At 38.9% G+C, this 20,316-nt stretch overlaps 1 protein-coding gene across 4 annotated transcripts; it reads right to left on the bottom strand.

Annotated features, from left to right (window-relative positions):
- Positions 1 to 69: 69 nt before the first annotated feature.
- Positions 70 to 20,290, bottom strand: ildr2 (immunoglobulin-like domain containing receptor 2). 4 transcript variants are annotated; one of them, XM_034128848.1, is made up of 10 exons: positions 19,952 to 20,290; positions 15,841 to 16,170; positions 13,375 to 13,494; positions 7,888 to 7,944; positions 7,075 to 7,221; positions 5,788 to 5,952; positions 4,994 to 5,071; positions 3,836 to 4,040; positions 2,037 to 2,685; positions 70 to 615 (listed from the first exon to the last, which is right to left on the bottom strand). In XM_034128848.1, exons 1-10 carry the CDS (start codon positions 19,989 to 19,991, stop codon positions 580 to 582), a joined length of 1,827 nt encoding a protein of 608 aa, XP_033984739.1. In that variant the 5' UTR covers positions 19,992 to 20,290; the 3' UTR covers positions 70 to 579. The 4 variants fall into 4 exon arrangements, with proteins under 4 accessions (XP_033984739.1, XP_033984738.1, XP_033984741.1 ...); XM_034128847.1 differs by having other exon boundaries at positions 4,958 to 5,071; positions 19,952 to 19,991; XM_034128850.1 differs by lacking the exon at positions 4,994 to 5,071.
- Between the last annotated feature and the right edge of the window lie 26 nt (positions 20,291 to 20,316).

Below are 20,316 nucleotides of genomic sequence, written 5' to 3'. Positions count from 1 at the left end.
ATGATTTGTCTCTTGATCAAGATAATAAACGTTCATAAGCGTAAAACATTCACAGACAGCGGAGACTTATTTTTAAAGTTTTTTTTATTAAAAAGTATTTATGCAGTGCAATTAATCTGCAGGACAAATTCAAGGTACAGCACTTACATACAGTACAAGATCAACAACAGACAAACACACACATACAACGTGAACCTGAGTCACAGTGTACTGAAGAGTGTGAAGTCTGCATGAAAATATAAGACTGTGGCTTCCTGCAGATCAAAACTTGGCAGATAAAAACAATAATAATAAAACAAACATCTTGGCACATGGTTTCAGAATACATCCAATCACTCCGCAAATATAACTGATACACACACCACATACATATCATCTGTATTCTACACATGCAGAAATACTCAGATATAATTCATGACAAGTAAACAACGTCCTGGTTTGTACACATTTCTCAGCGTCCACTACTGCTGATTTTCAGTGCAGTTATCGTCAATGAGAGGAGGCCGACTTCATGCGGCTGATGGCAGAGCAGCAACAGGACGGTTTAATGAACGGACAGGTGCATGCTGGGAAACCTCGTCACACTATCAGAGTGTCCCTGCTCAGTGCAGTGCTCTGTTAAAGAAATACACCGAGAGCCAAACGTTAGACACTTTGAATTCATGCATTTGTAACAATGTGAGTTATTTGGTTAATGGTGATTTTTATAGCGTTAGTGGTGGCAGAGATTGAAAAAGCGCTTTACAGTCAAGTCCATTTACCGTGCGAGGTTAGTGAAGCCTGTAGATATCCTGCAGCTCAAGCCATGTTAGTAGTAAAGCCTGTTATACAGATGTTTTCTAATACTACAAAGAAAGTTAGTAGGGATGTGTAACACTGGGATGGTTGCAAGCGTGACCAGATTATACTGTACATGTCTGAGTTAAATAATATTTGCATTGCTTTTGTAAATGTATGCAAAAAATGTAACAGCTACTGGAGATACAATAACATCGAAGCTAAGATTATAAGGAATCAGTGTTAAGACCAAACATCTTGTATGTACATTGAACAAGAGACAATCAGAATATGTACATAATACTGTAAAAAACAAACAAACAAACAAGCTGGCGTTGTTCTATTGTATTCTTATTGTCAACAAATCCCATTAGAGACTATAACTGATAATGTCTCTTAATACTTTAATACTAGTTTTTAAAACTCTCTTGTTATGAAACAGTGTCAAAATATTACCTTATTAAGTTTGTTGTTTTTTTCAAACATTTTTGATGTGCTTTTTCCTTTCCAGCTGATGACAATGCCATAGTCCTAATCCCTTAAATCATAATTCTATATCGGGATTTATTAAATAACAAGAAAGCCTTTCTTACCTCATTAAATACACGCACTGTCACTCCTATCATAACTCAACAGGAGTACATCATGCATTTGTTTGGTACTGTTTTCATCTGTGGATTCAAACCATTTGGGGGCTGTAAATTAGTCACTTTCCCCCGGTTACCTTGAATTCTTAATAATAAATTGTTTAAATATGTTTTTTAAAAGAGAACATTCTCTATAAATTGAAGCAAGACAATTTTAACTACAGCAATACTAAATCAAAACTAAATCACTGCTTCACAAACAGATACATTTTCGATTAAACCACACTATTAGATAGGGTGCACTATTATATGTTATTGCTCGTCCTATGTAAAAACATCTTGAAAGATGCATGTCTTTGGAGAGTTATTTACTTCAATTCATCAATACTTTCCTCCTTTTTGCACATTTATTGTCAGAATTGGTGAGAAAAAACTAAGTATTCTTAAAAAATTCAAGGTAAAACAGGGTTGACATACAGTACTAATGATCATTGAGGGTTTGACATATTCCTTTTAATTCACTATTTGTATTTGGACTCTCATGGGATGTGCTGACAATAAGAACAATATAGAATGTGCAGAATTATCCAGTAGTTATTGACAGGGTTTAGAGGCTCTTTCCTGAAGGGCTGCAGAGGAAGGAAGTCCTTGTTCCTGCTACAAGTAACTCACCAGGTTTCGGCTCCTCTCCCTCTCCTCTCTCTGTGTTTGGGACGTATCCTGTGGGGGGCGGGTGTAACAGAAAGGCCTCATGTTAGGTTCACTGGGTTTGTATCTCTCTGCTCTGGGAGGCTCTACAGTGCGGTACCGGTCCGCGTTTGGGTCGGCCCGGCGGTACCGCTCGGCCTCGCGCTCAGAGTACGGAGGAAGAGTGTCCTCCTCTTCTGGACGGTTGCTGGGGGACCGGCTGTAGAAGCTCCCTTTCCCTCTGGAGCTGCCTTTAGAGGGAGTGTCACTGTCCTCGTCCGCCCTGTAAGCCCCTCTGTCCCCTCTGTCCCCTCCCCTCCCTCTCGCCTTGCTGTCCAACACACTGCTGAGTAAGGTGTCGTCGTATCCTTTGTTTTTTGGCGGTGGACACGGCCGATCGCTGTCCCAAGTGTCCCGTCTCTTCTGAGATAAAGGCGAGGGGCTCCGGCGGCCCCAGCCCTCGTCTTCCTCTCTGTAGAAGCGCCTCGGGGGGCTGTAGTCGTGCTCGTAGCCCCGTTCTGGACGAGAGCGGGGGTTGTAAGACTGGGCGAAGTCCTCCAGCTCGTCCAGAGAGCCGGTCCGTCCTCTTCTGCTCAACGTCTTCCTCTGCAGGTGCTCTGATGGCGGGTTCCACCTGCACACAGGGACACAGAGTTTAAAACATAATAATAGTACTTTTTTATTATTTTATTTAGTTTTCAACATACTCAAGACACTTAAAATGACATCTACGGTCAGTATAAAACTACCTTGAACACAAAAAAGCCCAAAATAGAGTAAAATCTGAAATGAATAGAGGCTTTAATAGACAGTCACACTATTTGGTGCTTTTCCCCTCTTAGCACATTCAGAAAAATACAAAAGATGTATTTAATATTATATTGTATATAATAATAATAAATGAATGCTCAATTGTCACCATAAATAAATAAATATACCACTAATTAAATTATACATACAATTAAATACTATTCAAAATATTCAAATACTATTTTATTGGGGCTTTACCCTTTAAACACATTCAGAAAATCACAAACTATATAATGTATAATAATAATAACACATGTAGGAGCCATGAAACGTGTATACTGTAGTAATGCGTTTTGTTTTAATATAAGATATTTGTTTGATCACAATTGATTGGTTGGCTTGGGTCACATGGATATGGGCGGCACACATTATAATCCTGTTCACCTGCGTGAGGTGTGTGTGTGTGGAAGAGAGGGTGACACAGGGTCGTTGTACTTTTTGTTGACCGCAAGTTTAATGATTGCTTTCATTATTATAACAATGTCTATGTGCAAGGAAAATAAGTTGATCATCCCAGTTTTCATTAAACTACATTATCTTTTGATCTCAGCAAGTACTTTTTTGTAGCGTGTCACACAATAGCAAACAGGCCTGGCCTCAGCCTCTCAGCGACTTTGTTTGTTTCCTGCTGTCGCTATAACACATTTGTATATATATTTTAACAAGTGTTATTATTTAAATAAACCTGCTGCTACATCCATTAACTTTATAAATCAAAAGTCAGAAGGGTTATAGGAAATAAAGGTGTGCAAAAGTCAATAAGTTAATTTACAAATTGGTAAACAAACATATATTTAGACAAATATATCAAAGTTAAACATTAATATACTTAATGTTTCATTTATTTTGTGATTTTTAAACGTATTTATAGTGACAATTTCACATTAATTTACATTTTTTTTATTTAGTTTTGACCCTTAAAAAACCTCCTTGATAAACACACGCACAGACTAAGGAAAACTCCTTAATCCTACCTTCTGTCGAGCTCGTCGTCTGAGAGGTTGCGTCGGTCGCGTCTCATCCTACGGTTGTGTGTGTGTGTGTGTGCAGGCGCTCTCAGCGATTGGCCGTCCAGGTCAGCGATGGGCGGCAGCGCCTTCATCTGCACCGTCTGGTAGGTGTGTCTGAAGTCTGACGTGCCTCCGTCGTGAAGAGAACTCAGCTCCGAGAGGCTGCTGGCTGCAGGGAGAGACCCGTCAGTAGAGCTTAAATAATATGCCTCACCTTTCACATATCAGCTAGAGGTTATAATCATGAGCACTGATTACAGCTGACTGCAAATTACTGAGGAAGTACCACCCTAAAACTAGTGTCACAAACAATTTAGAGGATAAGTCAAGTAATAATCATTTTTTTAACTACTCTATTTTCAGCAATAGAGCCAACAACAAATAACACGAGGGAACCAAAATAAAATAGCTAATTGTAATAGTGTTATTGGCCTCAATTGATATCCAATTGAAAACATATCATCAATTCATATTTCTCCTATGCAATTAACATGGAAAGCGCTTGCACTAAAAAAAGTCTGCAATACATTTATTTTATACTGCTTTTACTAACTTTTACTAAAAATGTAACTTGAAACATTGACTCTTCCCAATCTAATATGTTGAATGTAAAATAACCACCCGTTTTCGTCAATTAATTTGGCACAAAACGGAAAAAAATTGCAATGTAAAATAACAAAAATATTGTACCGATCCTGTATTGCTGATAATCACAGGGACTTTACAAATGTAGAGGCTAAGGCTAAGCTAACGCTTTATGCCACTGAGGTGCCGCTTTGTTTACATAATAGACGCACACTTTAGCTTATAAACAGTCTGATACAAATTGTTTCCAAATTATTGAACACTTAGTCCATTTCTTTTCAGTTCGTGTTTTCCATTAAACTTGCATCGTATTTCCAATATCATACAAAAATGACCCTTGACTCAGTAAGGGTAGTTAGATGTTATGAAATGAATGTAATTATTAGATGAAAACTAGCACTGGTTATTTCACACATATCATGCACATAAAACACAAACACATGAACACGTGTCACACAGCCACACAGAGGACACACACTGGTCTAATCTGTGCAGCCTTACGTTTGTGTGCAGCCATCTTTGCAGAGGGAAACTGACCCAGCTCCTTCTCTACGTAGTACAAAACTTTCATTGAGTCCTGGTGTGGACTGGCTTTCAGTCGATAACCACTGCGCGCTGCGGATGGGGCGCACACACACACACACACACACACACACACACACACACACACACACACACACACACACACACACACACACACACACACACACACACACACACACACACACACACACACACACACACACACACACACACACACACACACACACACACACACACACACGCACACACATGCAAACACAAGGACATAACCATGCAGGGACAGACACATTTCCACATAAGTGTCCAAAACACAAACCAGACATGAATATATTAAAGGGACGGTTCATCCTAGAATCAAATCATGACCTGGCTTCTCAAGATTATCCACACTTCTTGTTGTGATCATTTTCATGTAGGAACTTTTTTCTTTCAACAGAACAACATCTGCTAATGAATTGAATGAGTATTTGCCCATTTTCTATTGCACGTTGATACGGTTGGTGCGTGTAGTGTGGTAACAAGAAAATAGTTCCTACATGAAACGACTTACAGCAAGGTCTGTTGATTATATTTAGTAACCAGGTTTTCAATTTTGTGGTGAACTGTCCCTACAAACAATTATTTAAACAACAAACATGCAGACATTTCTGTAACACGTACATCTAGTATGGAGGTTAGAGACAGACTCGAGGATGAATGATGACGAAATGAAGGTTAGTGAAGTCAGTGTAACAGTAATACATTGAGACAGAGCTTCCTAGTATCTCTGCTTGGTCAAAAACACTCACCTCCAGCCAGGTTATTCTCCACTGAGGGGATGGAGGCCATCTGTGGCTCCACATGGGATGGAGGGGCAAGAGGAACCACAGTAGGAACACCAGGGATGTAGTAAGGATACACAGGAACCTGAGGAGGAGGAGGTCCACTCTTTGCCATCTTCCCTGCTTCATATACTGCAGAGGAGGACAACAAAACAATACAACTCATGCATTAGGATTCTTTACTGCTCCAAAGTTCAAACTAGTGCAGGAAGAAGGTGCTCTTTTTAGTAGGGAACACAATGTTTACAAAAAAGGAGAAAGACATAAAGTTAAAAAGAAACTTGATTAGAGGGATTTTTCATTTCTTAACATACTAGAACATGTTAAAATAGATCTGGATTACCAACCAAGTAGGAATGCTACAAACATAATTATAAAGACTGATTGTTTTTAGTATCAGCAACAAGGATCGTTTTAGTTTGGGTTTGTCAGAAGGATTATAGAAAAAAATGTTGCCTGATTGGGCGGCTTTGTCTCAGGAGGTTAAAGGTGGGGTAGGTAAGTTTGAGAAACCGGCTCGAGTGCGCTAGAATTTGAAAATACACAGCCGGAACAAATCTGCCACTTCCTTACAGAGCCCCTCCTCCAACACACACGAATGCGCACATGACCAATGAGGGCACGAGATAAGTTTGTGCACAGATGGAAGGCTGACAGGCAGGTAGGCCATCCAGTTATTTTAGCCGGGCCGGCTAAAATGATTGGTCGTGCTTTTTACAGTACCACGGCTTCCACAGATGACATTTATTTATGGATTTTTTTTTCTTAAGATATTCATTGCTATCGGGATGTTAAGAGCATTCCATGGAATATAACAAAAAGTGTATCTCGAGCCGGTTTCTCAAACGTACCTACCCCACCTTTAAATGGTGGTGCACCTTTCTGAGGAATGGTGGTTCAATCCAGCAACTTGTCCCTAAATTCAATGGCTAAAGTTGTGTGAGTGCCTGTGGATGTTGAGCTCTTTAGATGAGCAGGTAGCACGTATTGTAGCCTTTGTGTGAATGTGTGTGAAGGGGTCTTGTGTCTTAAAGGGGTTGTAAAGACAAGAAAAGCACTAAACTAAAACAACTAAACATGGGTATAACATGGGCCAAGGAAAACGCCAAAACATTTTTAAACTGATTGTAATCATGGACCAGATACACTCGTCTTTTTTCATTTTTGTTGAAAGTGCATGCATGGCCCGTGGTGGAGCTGTATGCCCTTTGTGTACCCTTTAAGATTGCTGGTGTAATAGTTTGTGTTACTCACGGTGTCGTGGACAGCAGCAGGTTTCAGGGCAGCAGCAGCAGCTGACGTAGCAGCAGCAGGAGTGAGGACAACACTGGCACCAGCAGATCCCCATCAACAAGAGGAACAAGACACTGCCCAGGACTACAGATCCCACAAACACCCACTCTGGAAAACAGACACACAAAGGTATTACTTCTTCTTCATTTGTATAAGGGTTGGGAGGATTCTGACTTCATAATTGCAATGATAAGTTACGAAAATGTGATATTTTGGTCCTTCGTTCGTTCACTTCTGCTTGTAATGGTAGGAAAAATGTTTAAAGCTACAAGGAACAGCAACAAGTCTTGATGAAGACCTTGTTAATGTTTCTCTCTCCTCTTTAATGAAACCACAGAGAAAGAAAGGGGGAGGAAACTAAAAAAGGAAACTATAGGAGAACTGGAGGGAGCTTTGCATTTCTCTTATCCATCATCACATCTTGAAAGCATCCCGACCCTAACAACACATTTCCTCAGGGTGTGCCCAAAAGCAAAATCCACTCAAAACCCCTCGCTAAGTCAACACATATTCCCTGTGGAGTTTAAACTATGACCAGAGGAAACAGATAACAGCTGTGAGTCTGTGAATATTTCTTATTGTAGCTTCAATGACTAATCGTGGGAAATGTCAGGTTAGAGGCTTCTTTCTGTGCATTTTCCAACAAGTGCTCATACTTAAAATGTGTTGGTGGAAAAGAGTTCTGATTGTTGAGTGAGAAATAAACATGAGGAAGCTTTAGAGAAGCTAGAAGAGGCCATGCAGAGAGACAAAAGTGCAGGTGAGGTGCCGTACCTGGCATAATCTCCACATCAAACTCAGGTAGGATATCGTCCTTCTGACCTGTCCTGCCTGCAGAGAGAGGGAGAGCACAGGTGAAGGCCGGCAGAGGAAGCAGAAAGCAGTGAGAATCAAAAGGTCAGCAGGGCGGAAGACTAACGGTCACGCACTGATAAGGAAACTGTAGGGAGAAACTTTTTTAATCAAGTTTTTTATCTGACATGTTGCTATGACGATGAATAACGGCACGCTTAATTAGCAACTGGAGAGATGGTAATGTTGGTTGTCAATCATGTGAATATATCAACAACTATTCAGATGGACTATCATTCATTTGCAGATATTTAAGGTCCCCAGAGGAGAGAAGCTTCTTAATTTGGTGAATGATATTGATACAGAGGACCTAGTGTGGCTTTAGACTTTTAGTCTTGTTATCACATGAATGGGCAGAGTTCATGCTAACAAAATGTGATGCCAAAGAATGACTTAGTATGTCTATAAAAACATGAAACTATAAAAATAAATCATGTAAGTCAGAGGTCAAAACGCACTTTACTTTGTATCTAACTTTAGCAATAGGCCAGCAGTGCTATCATTTCTATATTGATGTGCACACCACACATGAGCCTCTTTTGTGGCGTTAAAACAGCACACAGAGTAATCTATACACATGCAATATGCATCCATATGTGCCATTAGAGGCGGTGTGTGAGGATAAATTGGGTTTATTTGTAAACTGGGGCACATAACGATTCTGGGACAACAAATTGGCGGTTTGTGCTTCATATAGAAAACAGGTCAAAAGAGGCAGTTTGAAATAGGGCTGCTCAATTAATCTTATTTTAATCGCAATTACGATTTTGGCTTGCAACAATTATGAAAACAACATAATCGAAATAAAACAATTTTTTTTTTTTGGGTTTTCAGTTGAATTATACTTAAAGTTCAGGGTAATCAACTGTTAAAAACATACTGTTCAATAAATGGATGTTTTCAAAGTCAATGGATAATCGTTTTTAATAATCGTGATATCAATTATTGACCCAAATAATCGAGATTATGATTTTTGCCATAATTGAGCAGCCCTAGTTTGAAATACTGTAAAATATAGAAAAGTAAAGGGACAGTATAGAGTGCAGAGGCTGCAACACAACTGCAGGTGTTCATGTTTTCTAATGTGTGTTTATGCCGAGGTGACAAAAGACTATAATTACATTAAAGACCAGTTACTGTCTGAGGAGGGATAGACTTAAGCTAAACACTGGCTGCAGAAAGTGCTGAGTAGACTGTTACCATGGAGGGGGAAAGCAGTGTACCCTCCCAACCTGATAAAAAGTAATCTGGGTTCCCTGCTGGCTGGCACACTGATCTACATACCATGAAGCTCAGTATCACTGAGTAACCTGAGAGAGCCGAGGAGCTATGCAGCCCAAAGGGAGGCAATGAAAGATGCAGGAATGAGTCACGGAGGAGCAAGATTTTGCAAGAATAAAAAGGGAGAGCCAAGAGAGTGAAAAATAAAAAATAAACTGGAGAAGAGAGAGATGGTGGGAGAATAAACATGTATTCTTGTTGCTTAATATTATATTTTGGGAAATATATTTGGATTTCTTGCTGAAAGTAAGGTGAAAAGATTGACACCACGACTGCCTGTACGGTAAATATGGAGCTGTTAGCTTAGCCTAGCATAAAGAATGTAAGCAGGGAGTAACTACTAGCCAACATGTCTTTTTTTTTCATCCATAAAAATCACACTTTAAAATCAACGATTCTAACAAAACAAGATAAAGTAGGCAAATCGTTAAGCTGGTATTTTGTTACGTTCAAATGTAACCAAGCTAGGTGTTTCCAAGGCATATATAGGTTATCTCTTTATATAAACTAACATTGTAAGTGATTATTTGTAAGGGCAATTGTTTTGGCTCAAAAGTAGGAAGAGAGATTTGTTTAAATGCAGTTTGAATGTTAAAAATACACTCAGCCAATGTGGAGATATCAACGTCAAAGGTCATGAAAACTAACTTGCAAATGTGAGGGCGTATCGACAAACACAACACCAGTTTGCTATCAAATGTGGCTGGTTTCAACATTTTGATCAATAGAAACATACATTTAACATTTGATGTAAGGGAAAAACATTGCTGAGAAGTAAGAACATGTGTGGAAAACTTTCCTTAATGTGTTTTATCAAGAGGATATTGAGCTGGGAAGAATATGCTCCTATTCCAGTCTTTATTGCTAAACTAAGCTAGGCTAAACTAAGCTAAGCTAACCACCTGCTGTGAGTATTGACAATGAACAATAATAGTTGTAATTGAAGCTATGAGAGTGGTATCAATCTTCTTATCTAACTGTTGGCAACAAAGCAAAACATTAATATTTCACAAAATGTCAAACTAATTATTTTAATTTTGATGCATTAAACTTGATCTCAAAACGGATTAAATGTGAAATAATAGGTTTTAACACACTTTTATCAATCCAGCTACCCCATTGCCACATGGTGAAGCTAAAAAGAAAGCTCAGTGTAGTCTTGTTATTCTCACACATTTAAACCCCCCCTCTTCTCTCCTGTGAGCTGATTATAATCAGATTAGCGCTCAACGGAGGAGCATTTTATGAATGAGCAGATGCTAATGCTACATGCAACACCAGAGTATAAGCAGGGTTGCCAACTTTGGGTACCTGGCTGGAGTGAGATTTTGATATCATGGTTTTAATTCGGTTTAATTACACATATGCGCACGAAATGACTGCTATCGTGTCAGCAGCGGGAGCTTAGCATATATATAGGATATATATACAAATACACAATATTGGACACAGACTATAAAGGGCACACAGTTTCATTCACTAATGAAAGTCAAACATGTTTGTTTCCATTGTTTTATTGTGTGCCTGTCGCGATAAGCAATTAATTGACTTATCGTACGATAAATAAAAATGAACTCGATAACTTTTCTGACCTCGATAAATTGCGATTTACATGAGGATGTGACTAGCAGTTTGAAAGGATGTACTTGAATTATTATTATATATTATCATTATGTCAGTGGTCTAAAATGGTCATACAACGGTGCCGACAATATTATCGTTTATCGCAATAATTTCCGGGAAAATGTATCCAACAAAATTAATTATCGTGAGAGGCCTATACATGAAACACACACACACAAACAAATCTACAGACTTACTCCAAACTGCCAAATATATTAACACACTCTCACTCTCATATACTCTTTGACTCTATTTTGGCTATAGTAGAATAATAAGCAGCAGACTTTTACTTTTTTATCATTTCTACTGGATCTTAGATCTGCGCATGCGCTCCAGAGTATTTTTGTTGGGTAATCTATGGTAGGGCTAACCCATACAGTGTTGGGGCTCAAGTCAGTATTTGCAATGTAATTACATACACGCTCCCCCCCGACAGTGAAACGCCACGCGTGAGGTTTAGATTATTTCCCTGTCTCAATCCAAATTGAACTGTATGAAATAAAAAGGCACATTTGTCTTGTAGTAAATAAAAAGGGCGACCTGGAGCCAATCCTGCAATTTCCCCACAGGTGAAAGAGTTGACATGCTGAAAACCCAACCCCTGCAGGGGGCTCTGGGGGGATTCTCCCCCAGGAGATTCTTTTAAATACTAACATAAAATACACATTTTGGTACTCTCTTGAGAAGAAAAATAAATAAATCTATTACTACACATTTAAAAAAATGAATGCCATATTAGTTTTTTGTTACTTTGTTCTGAAAGCTGAACCTGCTGCTCCTCACAGAGAGAAGAGGGAAGAGGCTGTGTGAATTACTTTACATTGTGGATAAGGGTGGATAGCCCCCATTGTTCTGTGTGTCAAAATGAAAGACAGCCCACACACCTATCAATCATCAAACCGTGGGGTCTTATTTCATTACGTGTTGATTTCTATCAACACGTAATGTTCTGTCGATGTATAGAGATGTACTACCGCAAAAGTATTCTCCGTCGGGACTTCCTGCAACAACACCACGCCGTTATCGTGATTCTGATTGGCCAGAAGACATTATCAAAGATGTTCTATTGAGAAGACGATCACTACGTGACAAAAGTTTTCAAAACCGTTTCTAGTCTTCGTATTCTTGTTTTTGGCGTGAGAATAGTTTGGGCAGCGTGAGAGCGTGAGGTTGAGAATGAAAGCGTGTGTCACACGCCAGATGCGTGAGAGTTGGCAACCCTGGTATAAGACAATGTTATGAAGAGAGAAAACTATTTTTGAACAATTGTTTTGAGGGTTTAAAGATAATTTATTGTAATTAGTTAATATTTTTCCTACGTCTCCCTCTTCATGTCTACATCAGCAGCACTCAGCAGTCTCCTCTGTAAAAAAGCACGTTGCCACGGTAACGGCTTAAGGAGTGGCTTTGACAACAATGGTGTCCACAGTTTCTTTGACTGAGAGGACATTAGAGTCTCATTCAAGGAAGACGGAGAATCTCTGACCCTTTGGCAGTAAAACACTTGCTGCTTCATTGATCATTAATTGGCAACAAATTCAAAATTACAGTATGACAGAAAAACCGTTGGACAAGTACTTTTGAAACTTAAGGATATAAACCCAAAATGAGTTCCTGATAAATGTACTTTTAGGAAAAACAAATTAATTAATGTAAACAATTTTCTTTTGCTACTGAATTTACTTTTTAGATTCTATTGCTTATGTTAAAATACATAATTCTTTAATATTATTTTAATAGAAATATGTCAATTTTTTGGAATAAATGTTTTTACATTTACTAATGTAACATATTGATGTGCAATTCTCAAGTAGTTTAATTTAATATTTTCAATTTAAGGTTATCAGGGAATGTATGAAACTACTTTATGCTTCTTCTGCTACATTTTAGTCAAATATTATACTTTACCAACTATTATTTGAAAATGTATAAACAAGTAAATGATGGTTTATTAATATATGTAAAGCTACCCAGCAGTATCATATGATTTTATACGATTTTGTTAGTAATTAATGTTAGCTTTTTACTTCTGACAATTGTATTCATGTTTTAAAAATTACAAAAGTTGTCTCCATTTGTAAAGAAGATAATCTTGCCAAACAAAACATTTTAAGTATCATAAACTTCAGACTGCAACAGAGCTTATTTTTCTGCAAAAGTCCACGAGAAAAATCTATAACTTTTTGGGTTGTCCTACAGAAACAAGCACCAGTGCAGTAGCACCCTGTTGCTACTTTGACACAAGTTAAAGTCCTCTCCTACCACTGTAGTGCTAAATCAAGTAACGAGCCAAACACCATGTGGCCGTCTCCATGGAAACTGTTGTAAAGAAAATTCTGAATGCAGGGCAACAAAGAGATCTCTAAAAACTCACATAGAGAAAGAAACTCCACTGAGCTTAGAATGAAAACATTAGATCATTTGAAAGAAAACTCTTCCCAAGTCGATCATAATCAGGCATCAGGAGTTGACTGTACTTTGATTACAAATGAAGTGCAGGCATACCAAGCACCAGTAACTCCAGCTGGGCCTCATTCTTCCCCTCCAGATCATCAGCAATGACGACTTTACAGTAGTAAACTCCACTGTCGCCCCACTGCAGCTCCCCGATACGCAGGTCTGCTTCTGCACGGAGACAAGAGTAAGGTTATATGTGATGTAATAAGTAAAAGGTGAGAGCATTTTCACAAAGCAAGTCAAACAAAATGACAATTATCACTTTGTTAAACAGTTGCAGGGACAGCACACATTGATGACTGTGTTATACAATACAAATACATGTGAAAAACAAAAACAAATGCCATTTAGTGACTATATATTATTATTATCAGCATGCCACTGAACATTTATTTAATTACTTTGTTAAATGACAACAGGAGGGTTTCATAAACATGTGGTATGTCCCATTGACACATTTGGATAGGAGACGGGTGTTTTGTCTTGATAAGGCTTGAGGTTTTTCAAGGAGTCATACATGAATAGGAGGTTATGATCGTGTGTGTGTGTGTGTGTGTGTGTGTGTGTGTGTGTGTGTGTGTGTGTGTGTGTGTGTGTGTGTGTGTGTGTGTGTGTGTGTGTGTGTGTGTGTGTGGTGTGTGTGTGTGTGTGTGTGTGTGTGTGTGTGTGTGTGTGTGTGTGTGTGTGTGTGTGTGTGTGTGTGTGTGTGTGTGTGCTACTCTTTTGTGAAACAAAGACAAAGGAGGTTTATTTAGAGAACAGGAAACACACAAAGCACAGTCAGCTCTGACTCCTGAGTGCAGGAATCAAACAGCTGCAGCAACTCTTTCTCCTTAAATCTGGGGTAGTAAGCTTTTGTGTTGGGCGTGTCTTTAGACAAACATTCTCTAATAACATTTCAGCACATTGTAATTAAACTACTGTACCTAGGTTCAAGGTTCAAGGTTCTTTATTAGTCATACAACCATAGCTACAGATTAGTTATGTAGATGCAATTCTTAAGTCACAGGCTTCTCCAACAGTGCAACACAGTATTACAGAAAGACAGAAAAATATAGTGCAAGTAAATATTAAAAGTAACTGCAAAAAGAAAGGAATAGTTTAAAAAAATGTGAAATAAGAGTCTATATGCAAGCTATTTGAATGATATATTAGGTAAATAGATAAATGATTACTAAGTAGCAGAATGTTATGAATGTTGTTACAGCAGTTCAGGTGTTTAACAGTCTACTCCAATCTACTCTTGGTTTGTTTTTAGGTTTTAGAAAATCTAACTCTTGATGGGAAACGTTGTCTAAGCACCAGGCGTTTCAGAGAGAGGATGTTCCTATTGGCTGTTCAACAAAAACAGATGGATTTGCACGTCCCTTCAGATAAGGAAAGCTTGGTACAATGTAGAATATCCTGCAGCAAAAGTTGCTTTCCCAGCATTGGGAACAAGAGACTACACTGCAAAGCAACCCTAAAAAGAAAAAGTGTTTCAGAGACAGAGAAAATATTTCTCATACGGAAGATTAGCTTCTAATGTAGGCAAACTCTCTGCTGCTATGTAGCTAGCTAGAGCCTTAAATCACAGTATCAGAAATCAGGGCTTTGAAGACTTTCATGTTGACAGGCAGTAATTCTCATAGATGTACCAAAGCTGAATCCTTGCTACCGACAGGTTTAAATCCAACTTACTGCCCTTTGCTTCATGTTGCACCCTCCCTCAACTCCTCTCCAATCTATCTGAAGAAAAGGCCCAAAAAATATTTTAATAGAAAAAAGAATTGGCACTATGTTTTGAATCTGGATCACAACCCCCAAAATGAATAACCTACTACTCGTTATGGCTTTATACAGAAAACTGGCCTATCTTCAGAGCTGGGAAGTAGTGGAGTACAAACACTTTGTTACTGTACTTAAGTATATTTTTCTGGTATCAGTACTTTACTCCACTACTTATTTTTCTGACGACTTTTTACTTTTACTTCTTACATTTTAAACACAAATACCTGTACTTTCTACTTCTTACATTTTGAACACAAATACCTGTACTTTCTACTTCTTACATTTCCAAACAGGCTGGTTACTTTAGTTTGAATGTGTGTTTGGTGGCGTGGTCATTATTATTTAGAGTCATTGCGTGCCTATTGATTTGAACAGGATCTGTGTATCCATCATTTCCTGGTCTTCTCTAAAGAAGAGCGACCAATGAAAACGTTGTCATTTTCCCGTTGTTCAGCATGGAAACATTCATTAGCTAACAATGACATTATTGTTCTATTAATATAAAGGGAGGTCAGGTACTCTTTAAAACAGCTGGTAGTTATGGGTACTTTTTACTTAGGTACATTTCAAAGCCCATACTTCCTTACTTTTACTTGAGTGAAGAAGTTTAGTCAGTACTTCTATTTTTACCAGATATTTTTAAACACGAGTATCTGTACTTCTACTTGAGTAAAGGATGTGTGTACTTATGCCATCTCTGCCTATCTTTAATTAACAACTTTAGGATACAAATGAAGACATTACTGTTAACGATGGCGATGTCTCTGCCCTTGTAGTGCTCAGCCAGCGTCATGGAGGCCCCCTGCGCCGAGGCCACGACCCGGACTGTGCGCCCGCTGTCGGAGCACTCGAGGTGGGACGAGGGGCCGAGCTCGGAGCCCTGGACGCCCAGCTTCTCCGGCAGGGTGAAGGAATCTCGGGTTCGGTCTCTGCAGTACGACTTGTACCACCACTGCACCACGGGGTGCTGGTTGGAGGCCGTCTGGTACTGACAGGGGAGGACCACGGACTGGAAGAGCATCGCGAAACGCTGCTTCTCCCGAACTGTGACATGCACACCATCGCACACACACACTAAGAGAGGAAAGAGAAAGAAAATGGGAATTAGTTGAGATGTTGTTAAAGTAATTTACGCAAATACTATGAAGAGCTTTGTAGAGCTGACTCCCATTATGCAAATGTTGCTCAAAGATAAAAATGTTGGCGGCAAAGTAACAACACAGCAGAGTATCAGCATTGAGAAATACCAGGTTTGCACAGACATCAACACACGGCACCTTCAACGAGTTTATTCATACAGTTATCTCTCCCAGTATGACAATTCAAAGAGAGACACAAATAACAGCCCCAAACCCAAAATATATAGAGTATAGAATGATACAAAACAGAGGAAACAAGCCCATCCTCAGATTTGAGGCAGACATTTAAGTTCTTGTCAATTCAAACATGACTGAGTTTATAAGTTAAATGTACCTAAACTAATGCAGCAGCCTATAATACAGTAGCCCTGCAATAAATCATGATGTCATGTTGTAATGATAGACATTTTCGCTTTTGCTTACAACATATTTGAGAGGTTGTAAGAGGTTGAGTTGTGCTTTAATAAGGGCAGTTTATTTATAGTTGTTTCTTATATATTTAGTTAATGGTCTAGTCTGGTCTATAAAGGTCAAGAAAAATAGACAACTGCTCAGTATCATTTTTGAAAGTTAGGTGTCCCACAAAGAAATACAAAAATAATCAGTTTATTATTAATCAAGACAAACAGCAAGCAGCAGTAGCAACATGTACAATTAAGAAGCTGGAAATATTGCTTTAAAATCTAAATAGTTGTCAACAAATGTTGCGTTGATCAACTTATTCATGAATCAAATGCAGCTCTAGTTTCTGTTGATATTTAGTCCACCATTATTGTTGTCGAGTAAACGCAGACACATTAGTTTTTAGAGAAAAACAGTTTAAAGACAGGAAGAGGATGCACATGACAACTTGGTCACATTGGAAACAGCTGTGCCTCCTCTTTGTCTGTGTGTATAATTCACTGCACCTGGGAGATATTCATATTAAACCGGAGCAAAGACAGGAACAGAGATTATGTGTGTGTGTGGAGGGGGGCTCCTCTGGTGCTCAGGGTCAGGAAGGTCAAATTCCTGTGAGTGTGGGGGTCTGTGGAGAGGCAGGGGGTTGTCATCACAGGGGAGGGGATGGAGAGGTCGGACACTCGTGGGTGCTTTCTGCTACTCTTATTAGCTCTAGGTGGGGCAGGAACTCACTGTAAACATTTCCCAGAAACACAGGAAATCCAAACAAAACATGTCCACCAGCCTGACTCTCCGTTTATCGCTTTTATCTTGAATGGATGTCTCCTTCTACTTTGAGCATGTCTACATATATCCAGGACTGAGAGTTGTTTTAATCATGTTTAATAAGTAATGTTATGTCTATGAAATCATGGGAAAAGGTGGAAAAGTGAATGTCTTTGGATGTTTGTCTGATTAACAGTTCCAATCTTGTAGATATTCTGCTTACAATCCCCAGATTCAGATGTTATCAGGTAATTGAATGCCTGTTATCAGTTGTTTTCACTCCCTCTCTTCAGATGGGGCGACCTGCACCCTCTATAAGGCCAGAAGATGCCTATCCAATGTCATAAAATGGTGGCAGTTATGTTAAGTTTTACTTTAAGTTACATTAGTTTTAGCCGTCAAAGCTATATGTTTCTTAACTTTGCTTATGTCCGTTTAAATTACATAAGGATTGACTTCTGGTTTCAGACCGGACACAAACTCCAGTTTCCTGGGTTTAAGTCCTGCCTTCTTTTATTTATATTGGTGAGCCTCCATGTTCTTATAACGTACTTGTACCATATATTTGGGTAACCTCGGATGACAGCCATTTAATGGACTGATAGTCGTACGCCGGTTACACAAATAGATATAGTTACATAAAAGGCATTTAATCATTGTTATGACAATAAACCTTTGAATCTTGAATCATGACATTAGGAATCATGACATTAGGAATGATTGAACCAAAACATTTTTTAATTTCTGCTTGAAAATGACTAATGAAACTAACCAAAGTTCATGGTTGTTATTTTAAAGTATTCATTCTTCATGAACTAAAACCCCAATAAATCAAGTGATTTTGATGACATCTTGAGACTGGCCAGATGAGCATCATCAGGTTTCCTCTCCCCCTGATAACAACTACATGTTATCTTTAGTATGATGATGGTGGTGATGGAGCAAGAGGGGTTTACAGGCTAAAAGAACAAGGAGGGGTGACCAAACTCTTAAATTCCTCCCACGGGAGAGCTCTGGTCTTCCCTTTGTTTCTTTTTTTCATGGACCAGTCCATTGTTAGGGCTTTGCTGAAAATCCCCCCCTTTCTGGCCCACTTGAGGAGTTTAGGAGGGGGAGGAGGTCAGAGACTCCCGGCCAATGGGAGTATCCGTCCTCCTCCAGCTGGCTGTGAACAGACCAATTAACTTCGAGAGATTTGAACCAAACCGTTACTCAGAGCGTTCCATCAGTCTGAGGTGAGAGGAGGTTTGAGTCTCAAACTGTTAACTATTGTTTGCATGAAGTTTGCATCAGGTGTGACTCACTGTAGGTTAATGAGCAGGTAACAGACCGTCTCCTCCTCCACCTGCATACTGACTAAGGACCTAATTTCAACATTAGACTCCCCTTTTGAACAGTGTGTGGTCATGAAAACACTCCAGGTCATAGCTCTGCTGCCGTTTCCTGAACACAGTCAGACCTTTCCTCTCCAGAGCTGTCACATTTCCTGCTCTTACTGCGTTGCACATTCCTTCACATTGACTCATTAGACCAACAAAAAACCCCTGATAAGACTCGATATAGTCTCCATGTTTGATTATGGATTTTAATATATTTTCATAGGACTGTTCTGCCCACAGGTGCCCTTTTAGTCTTCTTTAGACCTGGTGTGCACTTTAGGGTCACAAATTGAACTTTTATAGAGCCGCAGATAAAGTGTATTTTCATGTTTTGATTAATCTACCAATCATAGACTTGATATTGGTTAATTGGGTTGTTTATAACATCTCAGAAAACTGTGAAAAATCCCTGTTTTACATTCCAAAACCCTAAAAGGATTATTAATTTATAATAACTTTACTTAATTAACAATATTATATTCAAATCATCATCAGCATTTTACTATTATAAGAAAAACATGATTATATATAAGAAAAGCACCGGATCACCACATTTGAGAGGCAAAGACCAGGGCATGGATGACATTTTGCTTGATATTTGACTAAAGCTACATCATTATCAGACATTTGCTAATTATTCTTCTGTCGTCCATCTAATAATCAACTTATCCTTGTAGCTCTTGGTATATTGCTATTTTAAAGTACAGCTTTATCATTAAACAGTGTGCTTTAAAATGTACAATCATGGTTTTACATCGTTTTTTGTAATGGCATAGTTTACACATAGGCTTGTAACAGCAAACCATAAGCCCCTAGGGAATATCATTTACACATTTGAGGGTATAAAGTAAACTATAAAGTAATAACAGCTATATTTAACACCATTACCAGACACTACACATCCCAAGGGGATTATAAGGGCTGATACATAAACCCCCTCACATGTTATTAAACCGTTAGAAATGCTGCAAAACATGTTTATAATGTTGCATTAGTCAAATTGAATAACAGAAATGGGATATAAAGCATGAAAAAGCCATTTTACTGAGTCCAATGGGTGCCTGGGATAAGTAACAGCCTTGCTTTAGGATCAACCTGTTGCTCGGTCGTCGTAGTGAAAACACATTTTTAGAGAAGAATACATATCAAAGTGAAGGAAATTAGACTTACCCAAGGCTCCCAGTAAAAAAGCAAGCCGGTAAAAGTTCATTATACAGTCCGTGTTATAGTAAAGTGCAGTTTATCCGCATGTTGGTGATTCAGGTTGTCCGCTAACTGCAGCAGTAAACAGGACTCACGGACTGAGACTAACGGGACTGTACCACTTCATGCAGAGGTGAGTCCAAACACTAAACTCATCCAAAATACTGACTACTCCTCTGCTTGTCTTTTATACACCACATATGTAAACTATATTGTTTCTTAAGTTTATATTTATTATGGAATCTAATTTTTGTTTTCTCCACCGGGTGTAGCCCGTAGCCGTAGTGCCTACCGGCCTACAGGGTGAGGTCTGCCCGGTGTGGAGGTGGAGG

Source organism: Trematomus bernacchii, unplaced genomic scaffold (genome assembly GCF_902827165.1).
Source record: "Trematomus bernacchii unplaced genomic scaffold, fTreBer1.1, whole genome shotgun sequence".
Taxonomy (NCBI): Eukaryota; Metazoa; Chordata; class Actinopteri; order Perciformes; family Nototheniidae; genus Trematomus; species Trematomus bernacchii.
The sequence above is the reverse complement of the archived record's forward strand: the minus strand, read 5'-3'. Positions and strand labels throughout refer to the sequence as shown.

Bases quoted from the DNA above. Each gene is read 5' to 3' on its own strand.
- ildr2 (XM_034128847.1), bottom strand. From the start codon at position 19,991: ATGAACTTTTACCGGCTTGCTTTTTTACTGGGAGCCTTGG. The intron at 7,945-13,374 runs GTATGCCTGCAC...CTCTCTCTGCAG, and splicing joins GCTGGAGTTACTGGTGCTTG to GCAGGACAGGTCAGAAGGAC. The intron at 7,222-7,887 runs GTACGGCACCTC...TCTGTTTTCCAG, and splicing joins TGATGTGGAGATTATGCCAG to AGTGGGTGTTTGTGGGATCT.